General features: G+C 42.0%; 1 protein-coding gene across 2 annotated transcripts; it reads left to right on the top strand.

The window, feature by feature from the left end:
• Positions 1-934: 934 nt before the first annotated feature.
• On the top strand, positions 935-16,980 carry LOC110982716 (protein phosphatase 1G-like). 2 transcript variants are annotated; one of them, XM_022241351.2, is made up of 9 exons: positions 935-1,221; positions 2,820-2,889; positions 4,715-4,903; positions 6,056-6,499; positions 8,737-8,936; positions 10,356-10,590; positions 11,421-11,550; positions 12,085-12,184; positions 12,780-16,980. In XM_022241351.2, exons 1-9 carry the CDS (start codon positions 1,111-1,113, stop codon positions 12,960-12,962), a joined length of 1,662 nt encoding a protein of 553 aa, XP_022097043.2. In that variant the 5' UTR covers positions 935-1,110; the 3' UTR covers positions 12,963-16,980. The 2 variants fall into 2 exon arrangements, with proteins under 2 accessions (XP_022097043.2, XP_022097042.2); XM_022241350.2 differs by having other exon boundaries at positions 936-1,221; positions 8,734-8,936.
• Positions 16,981-17,235: the final 255 nt, after the last annotated feature.

Below are 17,235 nucleotides of genomic sequence, written 5' to 3'. Positions count from 1 at the left end.
CTTTAAAATTGAACCCCTTCTCAGAAATTAAATAAATAAGACCTTCCAATCAGTTAACTGTAGCATGGAGGAAGCGTTTGTGTCAGGTACTAGGTGCATGCATGAAGTCCATTCGTTTGAAGTTGTTTCCGTTACCTGGCAAATTTTAGGGTATGATACGACCATGGAGAAATGTGTTTTATTTCTCCATGATACGACTAACGACTAGGCCTAGTATGTAGACCCAATGTCCGAGCTTGCCAACTTGAAGATTTACGTTTTTGATTTATCGCATATGGAAATCTGCAGCCAATTAATCGACTACATGCGCAGTATCCGTGCACGTGACCCAACCGTAATAAAGAGGTCAAACGGGACTGCTAGCTGCTACTTTCCAGCTCAGTGTATCCCTATCATCATCTGTCCGTCCCAAATTATCATTAGTCTCTATATCTTCTGATATACATCTCTGTATAAAAAGGATATCTCTATTTCAGGATGTGTTTAATTAAATTTTGTATGTCACTGTCCGTACATCCATCTCCAATGAACTTGAAATAGTTCATATCGACCCCCGCGCGTTATTGCGAAACTTTTCGGACCCGTGTCAGGATTGTTTCATCATGGAAAGTATCCTCCCCTCCAGGAAATAGCTGGTTTTCCCCCGAAATTACAGAAATTATACTCTACCCTAGAAGGGAAAAGGGTGACTTTGTACGCTCATGTTTGTAATCCATTCATTGTTTTCGGCCACAAAAATGTATCAAAGTGTTATCCCCCACGACGAGGATTATCACGGCCATGTCCCAAACCGCGATGACGTTTTTTGCCCGCGGGATCACGTGTTATTTATAGTTCGCCAAAATGTCGCTGGTATTTCGTCGACTACATATGCTAATCGCACAAACAGATGGTTTACCAATGAAACGGAATTCTTTTTCGCTGTGTACTTGCATGCGGTTTACGCTTAAGTATGTACATGTACATGGTGTTTGTGGATGCAAATTCGGTACGTGTGACCACGTGAAAAAAAGAAATTTCTAAAACTTTGAGAGTTGATCAACTTGTGGGAAACTTGCATGTTATGAAAAGGAAGTAAAACCGTCCTCTTTAAGGAACGACTCGTTCAGGATGGGAGCTTATCTTTCTGAGCCGAAGACAGAGTGCGTTTCTGATGATGGGGGAACAGAAAAACTCCGATTTGGTTCGTCGGCGATGCAAGGATGGCGACTCGGAATGGAGGTACGGTAGCCTACATGAAAAAAATTCATTTTGTACTAACTTGCCGTTTATGAGAGATGACCCATTTTCATTGAAATATTTACTATCATATTAGCATTTATGTTTTCAGGAGAGGTTAACACGATGAGTAAGGTCAATTTAACATTGACTTGTGTCCGTTTGTTTGTGGCTCAGTCTACATAATGTTGTATTTTTAAGTTGTGTAACAACACGGTTGTTAAGTCATGTTTTAAGAAAATGTGACTTTGCCATTGTTTGTCCCATTGAGAATTCGAATGAGGCTTAAATGCTCAAGACTACAACAGTTACATTTTAAGGATATACAGGCCTTATACTCAACGTTGCCGTGCAGTGATACTAGCTTTAAGGACACCTGTCTTGCCTGTACTTGCGTTTATTCATTAAATTTTCAAATTTACTGCTTGTCTATCAGTTCAAAATTACCTAAGTTGGGATCTCAGCAGTCTTCCTTGTTTAGGCCACGTGTGTCAGTGTTTTAATAATTTTTTCAAGGAAGTAGAGAGAAAAGGTGAAATTCTTGCCAGTTTGGCTGTGAACTTTTCTAACTAACTGTAAAAACAGCAAAGGTTGACAAGTATTGAAGTTATAAGTGTCGATGACTATTCAATAGTATTCATTGATTAAAAATATGGTGTGAATCACATAAATAGCCGTTAGCCATTCCAAGCAAAAGTCTTGTTATACACCCAAGCAGTTGTGGCAGGAAAAATATGCCATAAAATGAAGCTCAGAAAGAGTTCCATACACACAGAGACCTTTGTATAAATTTTATAAAACTGGTTTGAAAAATTGTACATATACATGTAAGTGTTTCTAATTAAATGCTTCCGTATTTTCCCTGATAAATTTGACTTTTAAGGACATGTTATTGCTTTTAATGACTGGTACACCAGGAGAAAATGAGTGATGTCCAAATAATAACTCTTTCTTGAAGCTCTGACACGCAATGCAATGAGAAGAAAGGGCAATAAAAATGCTGTATTGAATATCAGTATTCACACAGAAGAGAGGCATTGTGGTCTTTTATTACATCATGCTCTGTGCTTGGGGATAATGAATGTTAAGCAGGATCAGTTTATCTGTGTGATCACTGGATCTTCACATGATCTGTTGATCTGTGTGATCACTGGATCTTCGCATGATCAGTTTATCTGTTGATCTGTGTGATCACTGGATCTTCACATGATCTGTTGATCTGTGTGATCACTGGATTTTCACATGATCTGTTGATGTGTGTGATCACTGGATCTTCACATGATCTGTGTGATCGCTAGATCTTTGCATGATCTTTTGATCTGTGTGATCGCTAGATCTTTGCATGATCTGTTGATCTTATTACATGATTTGCTGGTGATTCTTCCATCGGCCTATCGCCTTGTCTTTCTAATTGGCGGTTGTAGAAGATTGTTTTGAAAAGGAGGAAGTAAAGTCAGAGGTTTCATTCGTGATCATGTGATCAAAACTGGAATTTTCCCACTCATCGTCTAAATCCTAAAAGAAAAGTGATCTTCATTTTTGTTCCTTTGTTTTCATAAATAATCAGGGTTCTTTGTTGTTTTTTGTGTTCTTCTCTGCAGGACGGTCACAACTGTATTCCTCACCTCGATGATGAGACGGCCATGTTTGCTGTCTATGACGGTCACGGAGGTATGTGAATTGCAACCCTGATTCCTGCTAGAGATTGAGAAAGTTACACCCCAACTGTTGCGTCGCTCCCAACTGAACCATATTTGGGACCCGACGACGGTGATATAGTTTGGCCGAGCCAACTATGGTACATGTAACAGTGTGTGCCATAGTGTGTGATGTTTCCCATGCTATACATTGCCATGGGATTTAGATAATTTTCCTCAAGCCGTGAGTACAATACCCACTTCCTTGCTTAGAGGAGTAGAGAACAGCACTCTTTTGCCCTTAGTATTGTTTAGTCGTGTACTCTTCTTCCTGAGAGGGAGAGTACTTTACTCCCTAAGAGGTGGAGGAACTGAGTACCCATATTATGAGAGTTAGTCCTTGTGCCTTAGTAAATATAATGATATGTGTACTTGTTATTTCTCTTGAAAAACACTATTACAAAAACAGGGCTTAGTGATAACCATGAACTCATGACACCGTAGACAAAAATCACACAAGTCCGTATCTGCCCATGTACGGCAGCATGTGTGAGGCTACCACACTTAGGTGCGTACGTGCCTGGCAGTGGATATTCAGAAAATCATGGTGCACTTCATCATTCGGCGGTCAAATGCACTCACATTCACGATCTAAACCTCAATCTTTCTTAAGTGTTTCAGACTCAGATTTTCCATAAGAGATATCTGGTTTCTAGCAGATGTACCAGAAAGCCTCTAAAACGCCTCTTGAAAAAATCCCTGTGTTTAGCAGATCAAAACTTACTGAAAACTTCACGTTTTTTGCAGAACATTCGAAAGGAGTTCAGGCAACTCAAACCCTGCCCATTCGAGCAAAAATCGATGAAAATAGTGTGGTCCCCACAGGTTCAAAATAAGTTTACTGCATCGTGTCTTTGGGGAGTCTGTTGACCATGTTTTTGTACACAAAAACGACACAATGCGCAAGCAGCAGCCCATTTTGGTCTACAACACATTCAGGATTTTCTGATTAATGCATGGAGCGGCGGGAAAACAAGTCGCTTTCAGTAGCGTCTGCTACTAATGTTACTCTGTTGGGCAGGGCGTAATTGACGAAATATGAAAAATACAGAAACTTATGGTACTCTTTCAATAGTAGAAATCACTGCGTATTTTCCTGCTGCATGAGGGTTTATGCTGCTTATTTTGACTAAGTTTCCAAGTCTGGAAGCGTTTATACGCCAATGTGTGCGTTATCTAAACCCCTGCTTTGCAACAACATGGGCGCGGCAGGAAGAATCTAGGGTTCATCTTTGCCCAAGATGAAACAGCAAATCAGCATATTTCTGATGAATCCTCCTTGTGGGCCACAAAAACTGGAGAAGGTGTAGAATTTTTTTTTTGAACGTGGAATACTTTGGCCCCACTGCAGTGCCGTGGTCAGAACCAGTGGTATAATTGGAGAATAACAAAAGATAAAGTTTGAAGTAGGACCAACAACTTGAGTTCAGCAAAATATGCTCAACAAAGTAAGATCCATTTAACTGATTCTTTTAATTAACGACATTCTCAAGTTCCTACAAATAGACTGTGAGGCCTTGACTGTAGACACGAGGAAAGAACAAATTTCCAGTGCGTTCAATACTCTAGCAACTGAAGGAACTGATGTATGTTGAACAAGACAAGACCTCTTGGCATCACAAACTTGACACAGATAGCTTGTTGGATCGCTCCCACCTCATATCCCATATCCATAGGAAAGCCAACACGTACACAAAGCTTAACGTCATTATGCAAAAGGTCTATTAAATACATGATAGAGAGTTTGTACATCAATATATTGATTGTTTTCACTTTATTGATGTCACTGATTGCCTCAGGGGCAGAGGTAGCCATCTACTGCTCCAAGTACCTCCCTGACTGCATCGTGGACCAGGAGGCCTATAAGAACGGCGATCTAGCCAAGGCCCTGGAGGACGCGTTCATGAAGATTGATGTTGTCCTCAAGGAGCCAGCAGTGGTAGAGGAATTACGACACCTGGCCGGGATGGAACACAACAATGATGAAGGTACGACACCTAGTGTGACTTCAACCTTACAAAACGAATTCCTGGAAGGAGCCACATTTTGAGTGGAGGGCGTTTAAAAGACCATCACACTATGTAAATCAACTGCTCAACAGAAATCCACATCATTTAAAGAGGGATCAATCGATGAACTGCCAATCCAATGTCAAATGTTTTAACCGGAACATCAGCCGATGTCTGATCTGATATTTGTACCAAAAATACCTGAAAATGCAACTTTAACAGGATGTAGGGGATAGGTGTAGGCCTGCTCATAACAACACAAACCAGTGTACTCCCTTAAAATTTAAAATGTCAGTTTACACATCACCGGTACTAGGATTAGATTTTTGCCCTTACTGTCACTGTGATGAGAGAATTGTGTGCATCACATTGCTGCTCGCACGATACCAATAGTGCTCGGTTGTATTCAAACCCAATGCATGTGGTGCATACATACAGAATAGACACACAGCACCTCAGGCTGAATCATGGATAGCCTTTAGTCAAGGGGCGCTTGGCACCGGTGCACGATGCTTGGCTCCTGGCTTTGCCACTCATGTTGGTGTCTTCATCGTGCCAATGGCAGAGGTGCGTGTGGTGTGTCCATGTACGCCTCGAGCAAAGGCTAAATCGTGGACTAACTTCAGAGCCACACAGCACCTTGTGGTGCCACATGCGGTCTAGTTCCCTGACTCTTTTCATGGCAGTCTGTGGAAATGGTAAATATGTACACTGACTGCTCCTTGGGTCCGTGGTCTGTGCATTGAGTTTTTGCAGCACAGATTGGGCAGTTGTAATTTGCAGGGATACTTTACATGGGTTTAACCGTGGTATATCAGGATCTCAAACTTAGTGATACACCAAAACAGCGCGCTTAGCTTGTTTTTTCTAATACATAATGGCAAACTATGCATGAGAAAATGCTTATCATATTCAATATTGACATTTGGGCGGATCCTTTGAAAAATGAAGTAAGCCCATATGGCTTAGCATTAAATGTATGTTTGTTAGCAGTGAACAAAAGACTTCTTGTTCTAGCTGTTGGATTCTGTTGGGTTCAGCAGGCTTCACACATTATTTGTTGTTGAATTCTGTTTTGTAATATTTCAACTGAATTAATTCAAACTTTTAAACTCGTTTTCCATTAAACAGCGGATTCAGAAGAAGCTAATGCCTTACAAGAAGAAGCCAACCTACCTCTGGGAGAGCTCTTGGCACGGTACAGTTACCACCCATCAAAGACGCGGACCCTCCGCAAAAAGCTGGACAAAAACGACCTCCTCTCCCCGATGGTCCGCAAGAAGCCGCCAACGTTTGGCGAAGGGGAGGCAGACGTTGCCGTGGCCAACGGACAGGAAAATGATGGCAGGGTGGAGAGCGACAAAGGCTCCATCCCCCTGAGACTGGAAGTGGAGGAGGGCGCGGCGGAGTCAGGGTCAGAGGTCGAAGGGGACGGTAACGGTGCTAATGCGGAGGGCGGCGTTGGGGATGATCAGGTCCGAGAAGGAGAGGGTGAGGAGAGTGGACAGGACTCACTGGACACCAAATGTAATGGTGCTGATGCAGCAGAGTCTGAGAAAGTTAATGGAAGATTTGGTAGGTCTACACCGAACGTGCCGCATGGATTTGTTTGAGAATTTTACAGGAAAATGTTAGGTCCCTTTTTTTTTTTATATTTCCATTCCTGATAAAACAAGATTCGTGTAACAAGGTAGCTTTTCCCAAGGACCTTATTTTGAATGGGCTTTAATCAGGTGGTGTATGGTTTATTTACAAGCTCCTGCCTACTCTGACGTTTAAACCTTTGATATCTGTCTGTATTGCCGACAGCCACTAGCCGTGGATTTTCCAACATCTGGAAAATGGGCGGAATCAACAGACTTTCCATGATAAGATGAAATTCTGTTTTGGGAAGCAAATTCCATGTTGAGTTCACGTACTAAGGACAGACAAAATGAAACAGAAAGTTGACACAAGAAACCAGGAAGATCATTGTCTGTGTCCTTTGAAATACTTGAGACCCGGCCATCAGAAAATGACAGGTGCCAAATTTGGCTGCCAAGTAAAGTGAGATAACTAATCATATGCAGTTAAAGTTGTGTGCTGTTCCTGTATGTGGTAAATGGATACCGTCACTGGAATACTGGACATATGCTTTTGTGGAAATCTACATGCGTGTACGTGTGCTTGCCCCTGGTGAATTTATTCCTGACCTCGATGAAGGGCAAGTTGATTTTTTGGACTTATATTTAGGGACTCACCTCCTTGACTAGAATGTTTCAAGAAAAAGACAGATGTAAACCCTAACCGCCAAGCATATTTTTTGGCTTACAGTACTCAGTACTACAAAATACTAAGTAATAGCCTTAGCCTGAAGGACCTAGTGCTACAAATTACTACTTCTGGCTAGATTACTTCCATTGTTACTCGCACAGAGAACAATAAAGCCATGCGTAGCACCACAGCACTGTATATTACAGTACATTGTCCTATCCATTGTATCTTATGGCTTCAGAGAATAATACGGTCTTGTCCTCTTATAAGCGGCAGCACTGATTACTACATTTTACTACAAGTAGTAATTAGTTGTATTTTTAGGGTTAGGGTTAATGAGAGTAATTCTGGGAATTCTGGAGAATGTTCCATCTTTGGAGTGTCAGTCACCAGAAAAGAAGGCTACACAGCACAGGATTGGTTTATTTTGTCGGAAATAAACTAATAATAAATGTACAATGTAAGCACTCGTGTGTCTCGACCCAACCCCCTTGTCAGACTTTTTCCAGCATGGTCTGCAATGCTTCTGTTTGCTGTGCGCATTGTGGTATTGTTTTGCCACCCCGGCCTCGTCAGTGCCCAGGGGAGCCCTGTTTGGAGTCCGCATTGATGTTGCAAAAAATGCTCCTATCCCGTGAGAGTTGTGGCTTTCAATTTGTTGCAAAATTCACACCGACATCCATCATTTGAATCATTAGTGTGCAAGCCCCTGCAGACAGATGGCCGAACAATGTGCCTGTGTTGAATTTCAACATGGTAATGCAAGGTTGTATCCTTCATGGCTGTAGAAATCATTACTGATTTATTTTATGTTATCACTTGCAAAGTGATGAGGGAAACTGTTTGTGGAAACAAAATGATAATTTTATGAGGCAATTTTACGCATTTACATATACAGATGGCGTTATTTTTGCCTCCGTTTCCACATTTCAATCGCAGAGCCGTTAACCATACCATTTCAGAATCTTTCCTCATTAACCGCAGCCCAAATTCTTTAAAATCCGTCAGGTTGTGGAGGATGTGGGAAGAATTTTTGGCTGTACTGCAAAAATTTGTTGCTCATTTTTAAAAAACACTGTATTTAATTCTCGGGCTAGACCTTGTGTTGTTTACACTCACCTAAGGGTGAATTTAGACTCAGGTATGTGAAATTACCCACCTTGCTCCTGGTTTGTTTTTATTCATACTGACCAGATGCATTGACAGAAATTGCCAGAGGATTTAGAAGGATTTAGGCAATGGTTATGCCTCCTTGGAACATATTTGAGCAGTAATGGGAGATTTTAGAAGTGTATTGCTGCATTCTTTTTTTTAATATGAGGGCAGGTAGAAAATTTTGCAGGATTAAGGATGAGCAAACAGGTCCATAGATTTTAGTGCTACGTGATAGTGTGAAACAAACATTGAGGCCAGAGATGCACAGCTCTTACGGCCCATTTTATTCTCAAATTAGTGTACGTGAACAAGTACCCGACAGTTTTGTTTTGCAGATGTATAACTGCAGTTATCACTATAGTCACTATGTTAATACACTTTGCCTACTCCTTGCCCGTCAGAAGGCGGAGTTGAAAATGAGGGGGAGGATGAAGAGAGCAAAGATAAAGAGGGGCAAGACGAGGAGCAAGACGAGGACGAGGACGACGACAGCAATTCAGAAGAGGACTATGAAGGGGTTGAAGACCAGGACGAGGAGGAGGATGAAGACGAGGAAGAAGAGGAGGAAGACGAACAGCAAGATGTCTTTGGACAAAAGGAAGAGGTGAGGAAATCATCCTGCAAACTCTGCACATGAGCAAAAAGATGACGAACAGCGAGTGCTACATACCAGTGACACCCTTTTGTTGGTGACATAACATGTACCGTTGGCACAGGTTTGTGTGCACTGGTTGCAGGTCAGACACGGCACATGCAACCAACTTGAGTTGGAATGCCCAGTCTTTGTGTATTTGGGAGGCGCCCAGTTGAAACAGCCACTGTCACTTTTGCACAGACCCAGGGGGGTCTGTGCAAATGGAGCAGACAGGCAATCAGGTGAAAATTGAGCCTGTATGAAGTACGTTGCCATATATGAAATAATTCTTTTGTTTAGTTGTCGACCCATTGTGAATCAGATTCCCACATTGCACATCATTGTTTGCCTTTGTAAACTCTTGCCTTTAGGAAATACCTTTTTTGTGGACCTTCAGTGTCCACAATGTTGTGCTTAAGGTAGGCTACCATCACAGTGTAGTCCAAGATAGGACTAGATAGCAATGGGAGGCTTTGGCGATGCTTACTGGCAGCAAATAGACCGGTTCTGTGTACCAGACTGGTCGCGTTGGACTGGTATATTAAATGCCTGAGAGCATCTTAAAAGTCTCCCATTACAATATAGGCCCTTGTTCTATGCATGCACTATCCTTTAAACACGATACACTCTAAACTCGACGCATGCAATATTTTGGTAACGTTGCTTGACGCTGTGACCTGGATGATTTTATTACAGATCTCTCAACCACCATATTAACTTCTTTTAACAAAGCCAGATCTGTTAACAATCTTAACATTGTAAGGATACTATAGGTCCCAATCGTAACAGAATTGTACTGTATGTAATTGACAGTGAATGAACACGTTAAACTGTTGGTTGCCAGATAAGAAAACCCAAGGGGAAAAAAGGAAACATATGCCTGACCTAAGCGAACCAACTGCAGTCAGGCTAGCAAACGAGGTTGAACAGATCCTAAAAATCAACGCAAGTTTGGATGGAGGTCACAGTGGCGTGCAAGCGTGAAGGCCTTAACCATGCCAGACCCACTCTTTATATACCCTCTCTTGACCACTTGACTGTTACTCTTACATAACAAGGATAAATTCAATTCATTCTAATTCACCACGGTGCTCCACCGAATGAGTAGACATTTTATGTTTAATACCTGAAGTTCACTGTTAAACAAAAATTCTGGGATTACCTGTATACATAAGGTGAGCAAACAAAATAAACAGGCAGTTACTTGGGCTTTACAGCGAGGTTTACCTCGAGGTTTTGTTTAGCATGTTAATTGGGGGTATCTCAGAGTAAAACCTCAAGTTACCCTTGTTTAATTTTGCATTCTTTAACGGATGACTTTCAATATTCATCACCACCAGGAATATAGGCATTTAAGACCATATGAAGTTTTTTGGTTGTCATAATTAGCCCGGGAGTGACAGTGGCTGCACCGCCGTCGTGGCCTTAATGCGAGACAACCAAATCGTCGTAGCCAATGCAGGGGACTCACGCTGCGTGTTATCCAAAGCTGGAGAAGCCGTAGATCTTTCCATCGACCACAAGCCTGAGGATAAAATTGAGATCACAAGAATAGAGAAAGCAGGTGGGAAAGTGACACCCGACGGGAGAGTCAACGGTGGCCTTAATCTCTCCAGGGCTCTCGGTAAGACAATAAGACAAAAGATTTTATTTGATAAAAACTTGCTACACTTTTTTCCCTTGCGAGATAGGTGCATACTATAACTAGCCTCTTTGACTGTTATTATACAAAAACCATGACAAAAAAACTAATAGTGTGGTATTAAGAATATAGAGCATGGATGAAGGGGACCCACAAGTAGTCAAGCTTGTCGAGTAGGGGTGCAGCCTGACATCCATGTCTGGCTAATTCTAACAGTGCCTCTTTAAACATTGTTCTAACCAAGGTGGAATTTATTAAACAGCTTTGGAAAGCCTAAAGGCCAGGCAGATTGTCAAAGGAGGCTGACCACGGGCAAGTTTGGTTAGCGACACATTGCCAAGCAATGATCGATTTTGACTGGTAACCTCTGCATGAAATATATAACAGGCACCAGCTAAAATTGACCAGTGGTTAGCAAATTGTCGCTGATTGAACTTGTCCCATTCTGAATGTGTCTCTGCTGCCTACGTTGTAGCCACTCCTCAGGAACGTGTGCATATCGTATCTTCTTCACTTATTCTCATTACAACAGCCTTTTTTTTCCATTCTATTGATGTAATCTAATCAAAATTATAGAACAACTGTTGGATTATCAGCTTCATCTTTACAGCGCTGCGAATTAAAAGAACATCTGTGTGCAGTTTTTGATACGAAACCTGCCTGATTCCATAGATGGCTATGTAGTGCTGAATTCAGCAACAGACTCAGGTGTTTGTCAATGCTGGACAAAGTTCAGCCTCTCATGCGCTCACTTCACCTTCTGATGCACCTGGCATCCATCTTTCAAACCAGTACTGTTGTTCCCTAACCAGGTGATCACTGCTACAAGTGCAACACGAATCTCCCACCAGAGGAGCAGATGATCTCGGCATTTCCAGACATACAGACAGCAGAACTAACAAAGGAGAACGACTTCATGGTCATTGCTTGCGATGGCATATGGTAGGGAGATTCTTTTTCTGAAGCTTCACATTTCACAGAGGGTGGAAGTAGGTGTTCGTTTTATGTTGGACTGGAAGAACTGGGGGCATTGTGCACCATGCTTGAGTCAGATGCATGGTTGGGAATAAAGTCAAGATTGCGTGGATGTCATGGTTCGAGGGAAGTGCCGTTGGCTCTGGGAAAAAGCTATTGATGATGATGTGTGGGCTACTGACAGCCTATTTTGGTGTGTCCTTCACCAAATTATTTATGTGAGCACTTCAAAATTTATTTATTTGTCGGCAGAAACTCAACAGTTCCTTAAACACTTATAACAGGGTAGCAATTTGAGATCAGATTCACAGAATTGTATGTTGAGACCTAAATCCACATTTCCTGGTCACAAGTGCCGATGCCTTACCACCTGAGTACTGAGCTTTTCCGGCATTTATTCACTGGGTGAAATCCATTTTTGGATCACCCCATTGGGGGGAACGCTGACATCAAGTTCAGCGTGCTGAGTTTTCAATACCAGTGTTCTATCTTTTTATCCAGGAATGTTATGACGAGCCAAGAGGTCATAAACTTTGTCAGAGAGAGAATAGCCAAGCAGAGCAGTGAGGGAAAACCAAAACTATCCGATATCTGTCAAGAGGTAAAGGCTAACGTCAAATACATTGTGCCTGATTGTGCACACGATTGACAAGTTGCACAAGTAAACGTTCCCCTGCTTGTATTGCTGGCTGGGGAAAGAACAGAACGTCATCTTCTAAGACCCTTTTTTGAGTTGAAGCAATTCAAAACACCACTGAACTACTTAGATCAACAGAAACAAACACCACATTTTGGGAAGCAGATCAATGTCCACAGCCTCTGTTACATAGCAAAGCTTGGCTCTGTTTGTTTAGAGTCCAACCACACTTTTTGCAACCACATCTTGCAACTCCCCATCTCATCACTCCTCGGGACTCTGTGATCGTTGAACAATTTCCTTGTATCAGTATCATTTGATGGATGCCCTCGAAAGGCTGTGTCCAGAAAAGTGTCGCATGGCTGCTGGCTCCAACCTTGAGCCAGCTGTGGGCACTCTCCGCGATGAACGTTTGAGGTGCATTGTATTGTGAATCACAGTTGTTACGTGAATTGCCTTCATGTTGCTCAGAAGGCCCAATATGGGGGGTGTTGCTCAGAGCTTTCCAGTTTTGCGGTCTGTTGTGTTTGACTTCACCTCGGCATTTCCATTTCCACAGCTCTTCCATTTCTGTCTGGCGCCTGACACAAGTGGAGACGGCACTGGCTGCGACAACATGACCTGCATCATTGTCCAGTTTGACCATGATGCACCAGACCAACCTGTCTCCGTTGGCTCCAAGCGAAAGGCCAGTGAGGGCGCTACAACAGAGGAGAATGACAGCAAGAGACACAAGGTCTGATTTGGGCAGTGTCGTGCCACATGCAGAGCAGCCATCTTGGGCTTGTATCCCCATAGCACGGTCCTCAGTCCTTATGAGGCATACAAAAAAGTCTCACAGATGCCAGACTATTTTGACTGCATTTTTTTTCAAATTTGTCATACTTGTACTTTGGGGAAAGAATCCAAGATGGCCGCTAGATTTGTAAGAGGAATTTAAGGCTGGGTCCATAACCAGGGAGAGTTCGTGTTCACTATCGATATTATTCAGACTTCTTTCCATTGACAGGCACCCACATTGTTTCTCAGGGGTTATGTACATAAGAGGAAAAAAAGCTGCATTTCTCATCGGAAATCCAAGATTTCAACTCTTGAATAATATTTTGTAAGATAAAGCATTCCATTTTGTTTTTTAAACTGAATCAACTCTTCTACACTGGTGTAGTTTAAGGACATTTCAACAGTTTGGCTCTGAATAGAATGGGTCAACAGTGTGTTGGACTTCACGGAGGTCGTTTTCTCATAATTGAAGTAAATGAAGGAAAGCAATGAATGGATCATCAAAGAATTTCGCCATGTTTGAGAGATGTGCTCGGTATTCCAATGACTGACGGTGTTGCAGTCGAAATCTCTTAAGACCATCACAAGACCCTGCAAGACCATCACAAGACCCTGCAAGACCATCACAAGACCCTGCAAGACCCTCAGTCTGAATTCACGTCATGTGCTATTCAACCGGATCGCAACCAAAGCATTCCTCATTCATCGTCCGAACTTGACCAGCGACTGGGTGTTGTGCCTGGTCTTGTGTCTGGTCTTGCGAAGGTCTCAGCTACAGCATTGGGGATGGATGACGTCATTCAAAAATCCAGACCCAATGTTACGATGCTGCTAAGTACAGGATTTTCCTGCCAATAAAGGTGTTCTCCAGTTTGTGGATACCTTATTAAATAGTGTAACAGAGCTCGCAAACTCAAGAGGCATATTGATCTGAACATTTATTTATCCGTGTGAATACATGCATTAGCATGTGTAGCCTGTGAAATATGCTTCAGATTAGCAGATCTTGGTACTGTTCAGCTAACTACAATGTGGCACTGTGACACTGAACCCCAGTTGTACCAACTTGTAAAGTTTAGCTTCTTTCGATATTAAGACTGCAGTTTTTATCTGTCATAACAGAAGCATTCTGAAATTTTGCTCTGGTGAAGAAATATGTTTTGTCTGGAGCAAACACAAAGGCCCATGGATGGTATTTGACCCAAGCGAAAGATGTGTCACCCCTACCAAGTATAAACCCAATGTCTTTATTTCAAATGGGCAGTGTACAGTTTCATGTCAACACACCTTTGAGTGTCAGAATGTCATTTGGGCAATGGTGTACTCATTAGGAAAGCTTCAGTGGATAGATTTATTCAGTGAAAGTGAATTTACCAAGAAAAATTTCGACTGTGTGAAGAAATCATGAGTCTGTGTGGCAGCCTCCTCCATCGGAGGTTAGATCTCAAATCTGGGTAACCTGGCTTGAGGCTGGAAAGACTTGCAATAGATATTTGTGAGACTTCACTGTTGCATATATTTTGGAGGGGTGGGAATGGGGCTGGGGGTGGTGGTGTTGCAGTCAGTAACAAAACCATTGTCCCTTTATTGTAAAGAAAACTGGAAATTGGTTTTGGTAAGACCTTGGCAGTGGGCAAACTTAACCCTCCTATGCAGAAGTCAGTATTTGGGTCAATTCATCAGCTGCACAAAGAAGCACAGCTGTGTCATATTGTGCACTGCACCAACTATCCCTCACAGGAATATCAGGTTGCACTTTTGCGCTGTCCAACAACTGTGCCTCACTGTTTTACGTGCGCAATCGTACAGTAAACCAACTTCAGTGAAGAGGACGGCACAAAAGAGCCTGTGTCATTTTGTGCCAGCAACCAAGCGTATGCACATTGAACCTGTGCATATTTGTGTTCCACATAAAAACGCATGAACAAGAGGGACTGTTAGCATTCATGCATATCTGTGCTGTTAAACCATAGGAGGATTAATAGTCCTTGTAAATCGCTGCCAGGGTAGGTCAAGAGTCCATCCTTACGGGAAAAGTGTAAACAAACATTCTGCCGGATTATCCCGTTAGTTGTTTATGAATTTTTTTCTTTTATGTTACTGTTGACTTTTTTTCTGGTATTTTCCTTTGGTGTAATTTGTATTTAAATCTGGACTTTTGTTTAGTTGGGGAAATCTAGACTGGCATTTTGTTTTCTATTTTTTGCTGTTTGGCTAAAATCTGGACTTTTCCCTTGCACTTGAGGAGCTCTGTGTATGATAAATATTTCTTTTGCGTACCCTTTTTTGTATGAACAAGCAAAGAAGCTTCCACTCTGTATGGATGCATTGCTTAGACCTCCGGTGATAAGAACATGAAATGGATTTAGATTTAAGTTTACAGTTGAAGGAGGATATGGATGAAATGATGAAATGCCCAATCCACGAACTGGAAATTCAAAAAAAAAAGTAATACAACTAGACATTTTCTGAGACCTGGGGAAACGTTCATTACTCTGTGCACATGTTGGTTATTATTGCACTTATACTAAGGTGTATTTCCCCCGCTACTGACAGTCGTCTTGGCTCCTGCATCTTATTTCCTTCTTAAAAATAAAACTGGGGCGGGGGGATCCTGTAGTGGAGGTGGGGATGTATCCTGACCCCCTTGAACCAATGCACTTGGTACTGTCATTAATTGAGCAGCATTATTGCGGTTCAGCCACACTTGCGGGACATTCCTTTTGCTTGCTTTAAGTTTGTGTGCATTCAGTTGAAAAAGAGCATTGGACACTGCATGCCATGTGCCACTGAGAGCACACTTGTGATGAGTCGTTCGCTGACTGTCGTACGTGCATGTAGGCCGCATAGGGGCCATTAAGAATTCCTGTTTAATGTCCACAATCTCCAGTATCTTGAGTGAATTAAAAACTTTGGGTTTTAGGCATGCAGTGAAGAGTTCGGTGTATTGCAAGTCACCGATCAAACTGTGTTATCTACTACTATGGAAGCAAAAAAGAGGGAGAAAAATAGGAGGAACGGAGTCTGGTTCGTTTTCCACACAAAGATGAAGTGAATTTGATCTTGTGAAATACAATAACATTTGCCAAAGTGGAAGCACACGTTTCTTGCGAATTTACAGTTCACATACATGAAAAGACCTCAGCAGCCACTTCACCTCTTCCTAAATTGATGAAAATAATAATTTTAGTTCTTGTAGAGATTTTAAAGGGGGGGGGGAAGAGGGATCATTCAGAAAGGCGAGTCCATAGAAGTTTTGCTGACAGATTTTTTGCTCTAGACTCCGCATCTGCTGTGGATTCACACAGACTGGTTTTGTTCAGAAAAGGGAAGTCCAAAGTTCAGGGATATTTGCTCAATGAGAGAACCGAGGGGTGCCTGTTCCATGTTTCTCCTCTTTGCACCTGTACCCTTCCCCTTGTGTCAAATTGACAATTCAGGTTACCATGGTAACACCATCACTGGTTACTTGTAGTGGCCCCCTTTAATGGCAGTGAGCATTGTGCCAGCTATTGCATGGAACCACTGTTCATGACTTACAATGCTTACAGCCATTTAAGGGGCCATCAGGAGTGTCCAGTCAAACATCAGTGGATTCATCTGTAGACTGGAGCAACACTTAAGTGCTTATGTCGTCCTGGTTTCAAGGTGTAGAGGATGGGTTTTCACATGCAGTTACAAAGACTTGCAGCCAAGGCTTGGACCATTGGTGCTGTGCACCCACCATATCTGTATGCAGATGACACAGAGCTGTGAAGTTACTGGTTGTTTGGGTAAAAAAAAGAAGGGGGGGTACAAAGCTTAAAAAAAATATGCGAGTAGTTAATTAGTTGAGGCAGCCAGCCTTGAAAATTGAATGCCCTTTTGGATTTTTTTAAACACAGAGCCCCCCTTTTCATTTATATCAGTTCAAAGGAGTTTTTCCAATAAAATGTTTTGACAATCTCTGAGAGATTGTGCACTTCAAAGGAAGTCCTCAATCATCGCCTGAAGTATGGTCTGTTTTTATCTGTTTTGAGTCAAATGATGCCCTTGAGAAGTGGAAATAGTTAATTTTCTTCGTGCGCACTTCATTTTTCAAAAGTTCAAATCATACTTCCCTGTTTTATGGAAGTGATTTGCTCGTTAAGTTCGTTAAAATACATAGTAAAAAAAACATCCTGCAAAAGAAGTTTCTCCCTGCTGGTGTTCTACCATACTCATTAACTTTTTGAATTAATTTCACTTTTTTTTTA

The sequence above is a fragment of the Acanthaster planci genome, linkage group LG18 (assembly GCF_054643075.1).
Source record: "Acanthaster planci isolate LZ-2023a linkage group LG18, COTS_SCS, whole genome shotgun sequence".
NCBI classification, from domain to species: Eukaryota; Metazoa; Echinodermata; class Asteroidea; order Valvatida; family Acanthasteridae; genus Acanthaster; species Acanthaster planci.
The sequence above is the reverse complement of the archived record's forward strand: the minus strand, read 5'-3'. Positions and strand labels throughout refer to the sequence as shown.

What these genes read in the sequence shown, in the direction of transcription:
- LOC110982716 (XM_022241350.2), top strand. Translation starts at nt 1,111, where the DNA reads ATGGGAGCTTATCTTTCTGAGCCGAAGACAGAGTGCGTTTCTGATGAT. An exon ending in GAAAGTTAATGGAAGATTTG is followed by an intron (nt 6,500 to 8,733) that starts GTAGGTCTACAC and finishes CTTGCCCGTCAG; the next exon opens with AAGGCGGAGTTGAAAATGAG. An exon ending in TATCCGATATCTGTCAAGAG is followed by an intron (nt 12,185 to 12,779) that starts GTAAAGGCTAAC and finishes CCATTTCCACAG; the next exon opens with CTCTTCCATTTCTGTCTGGC.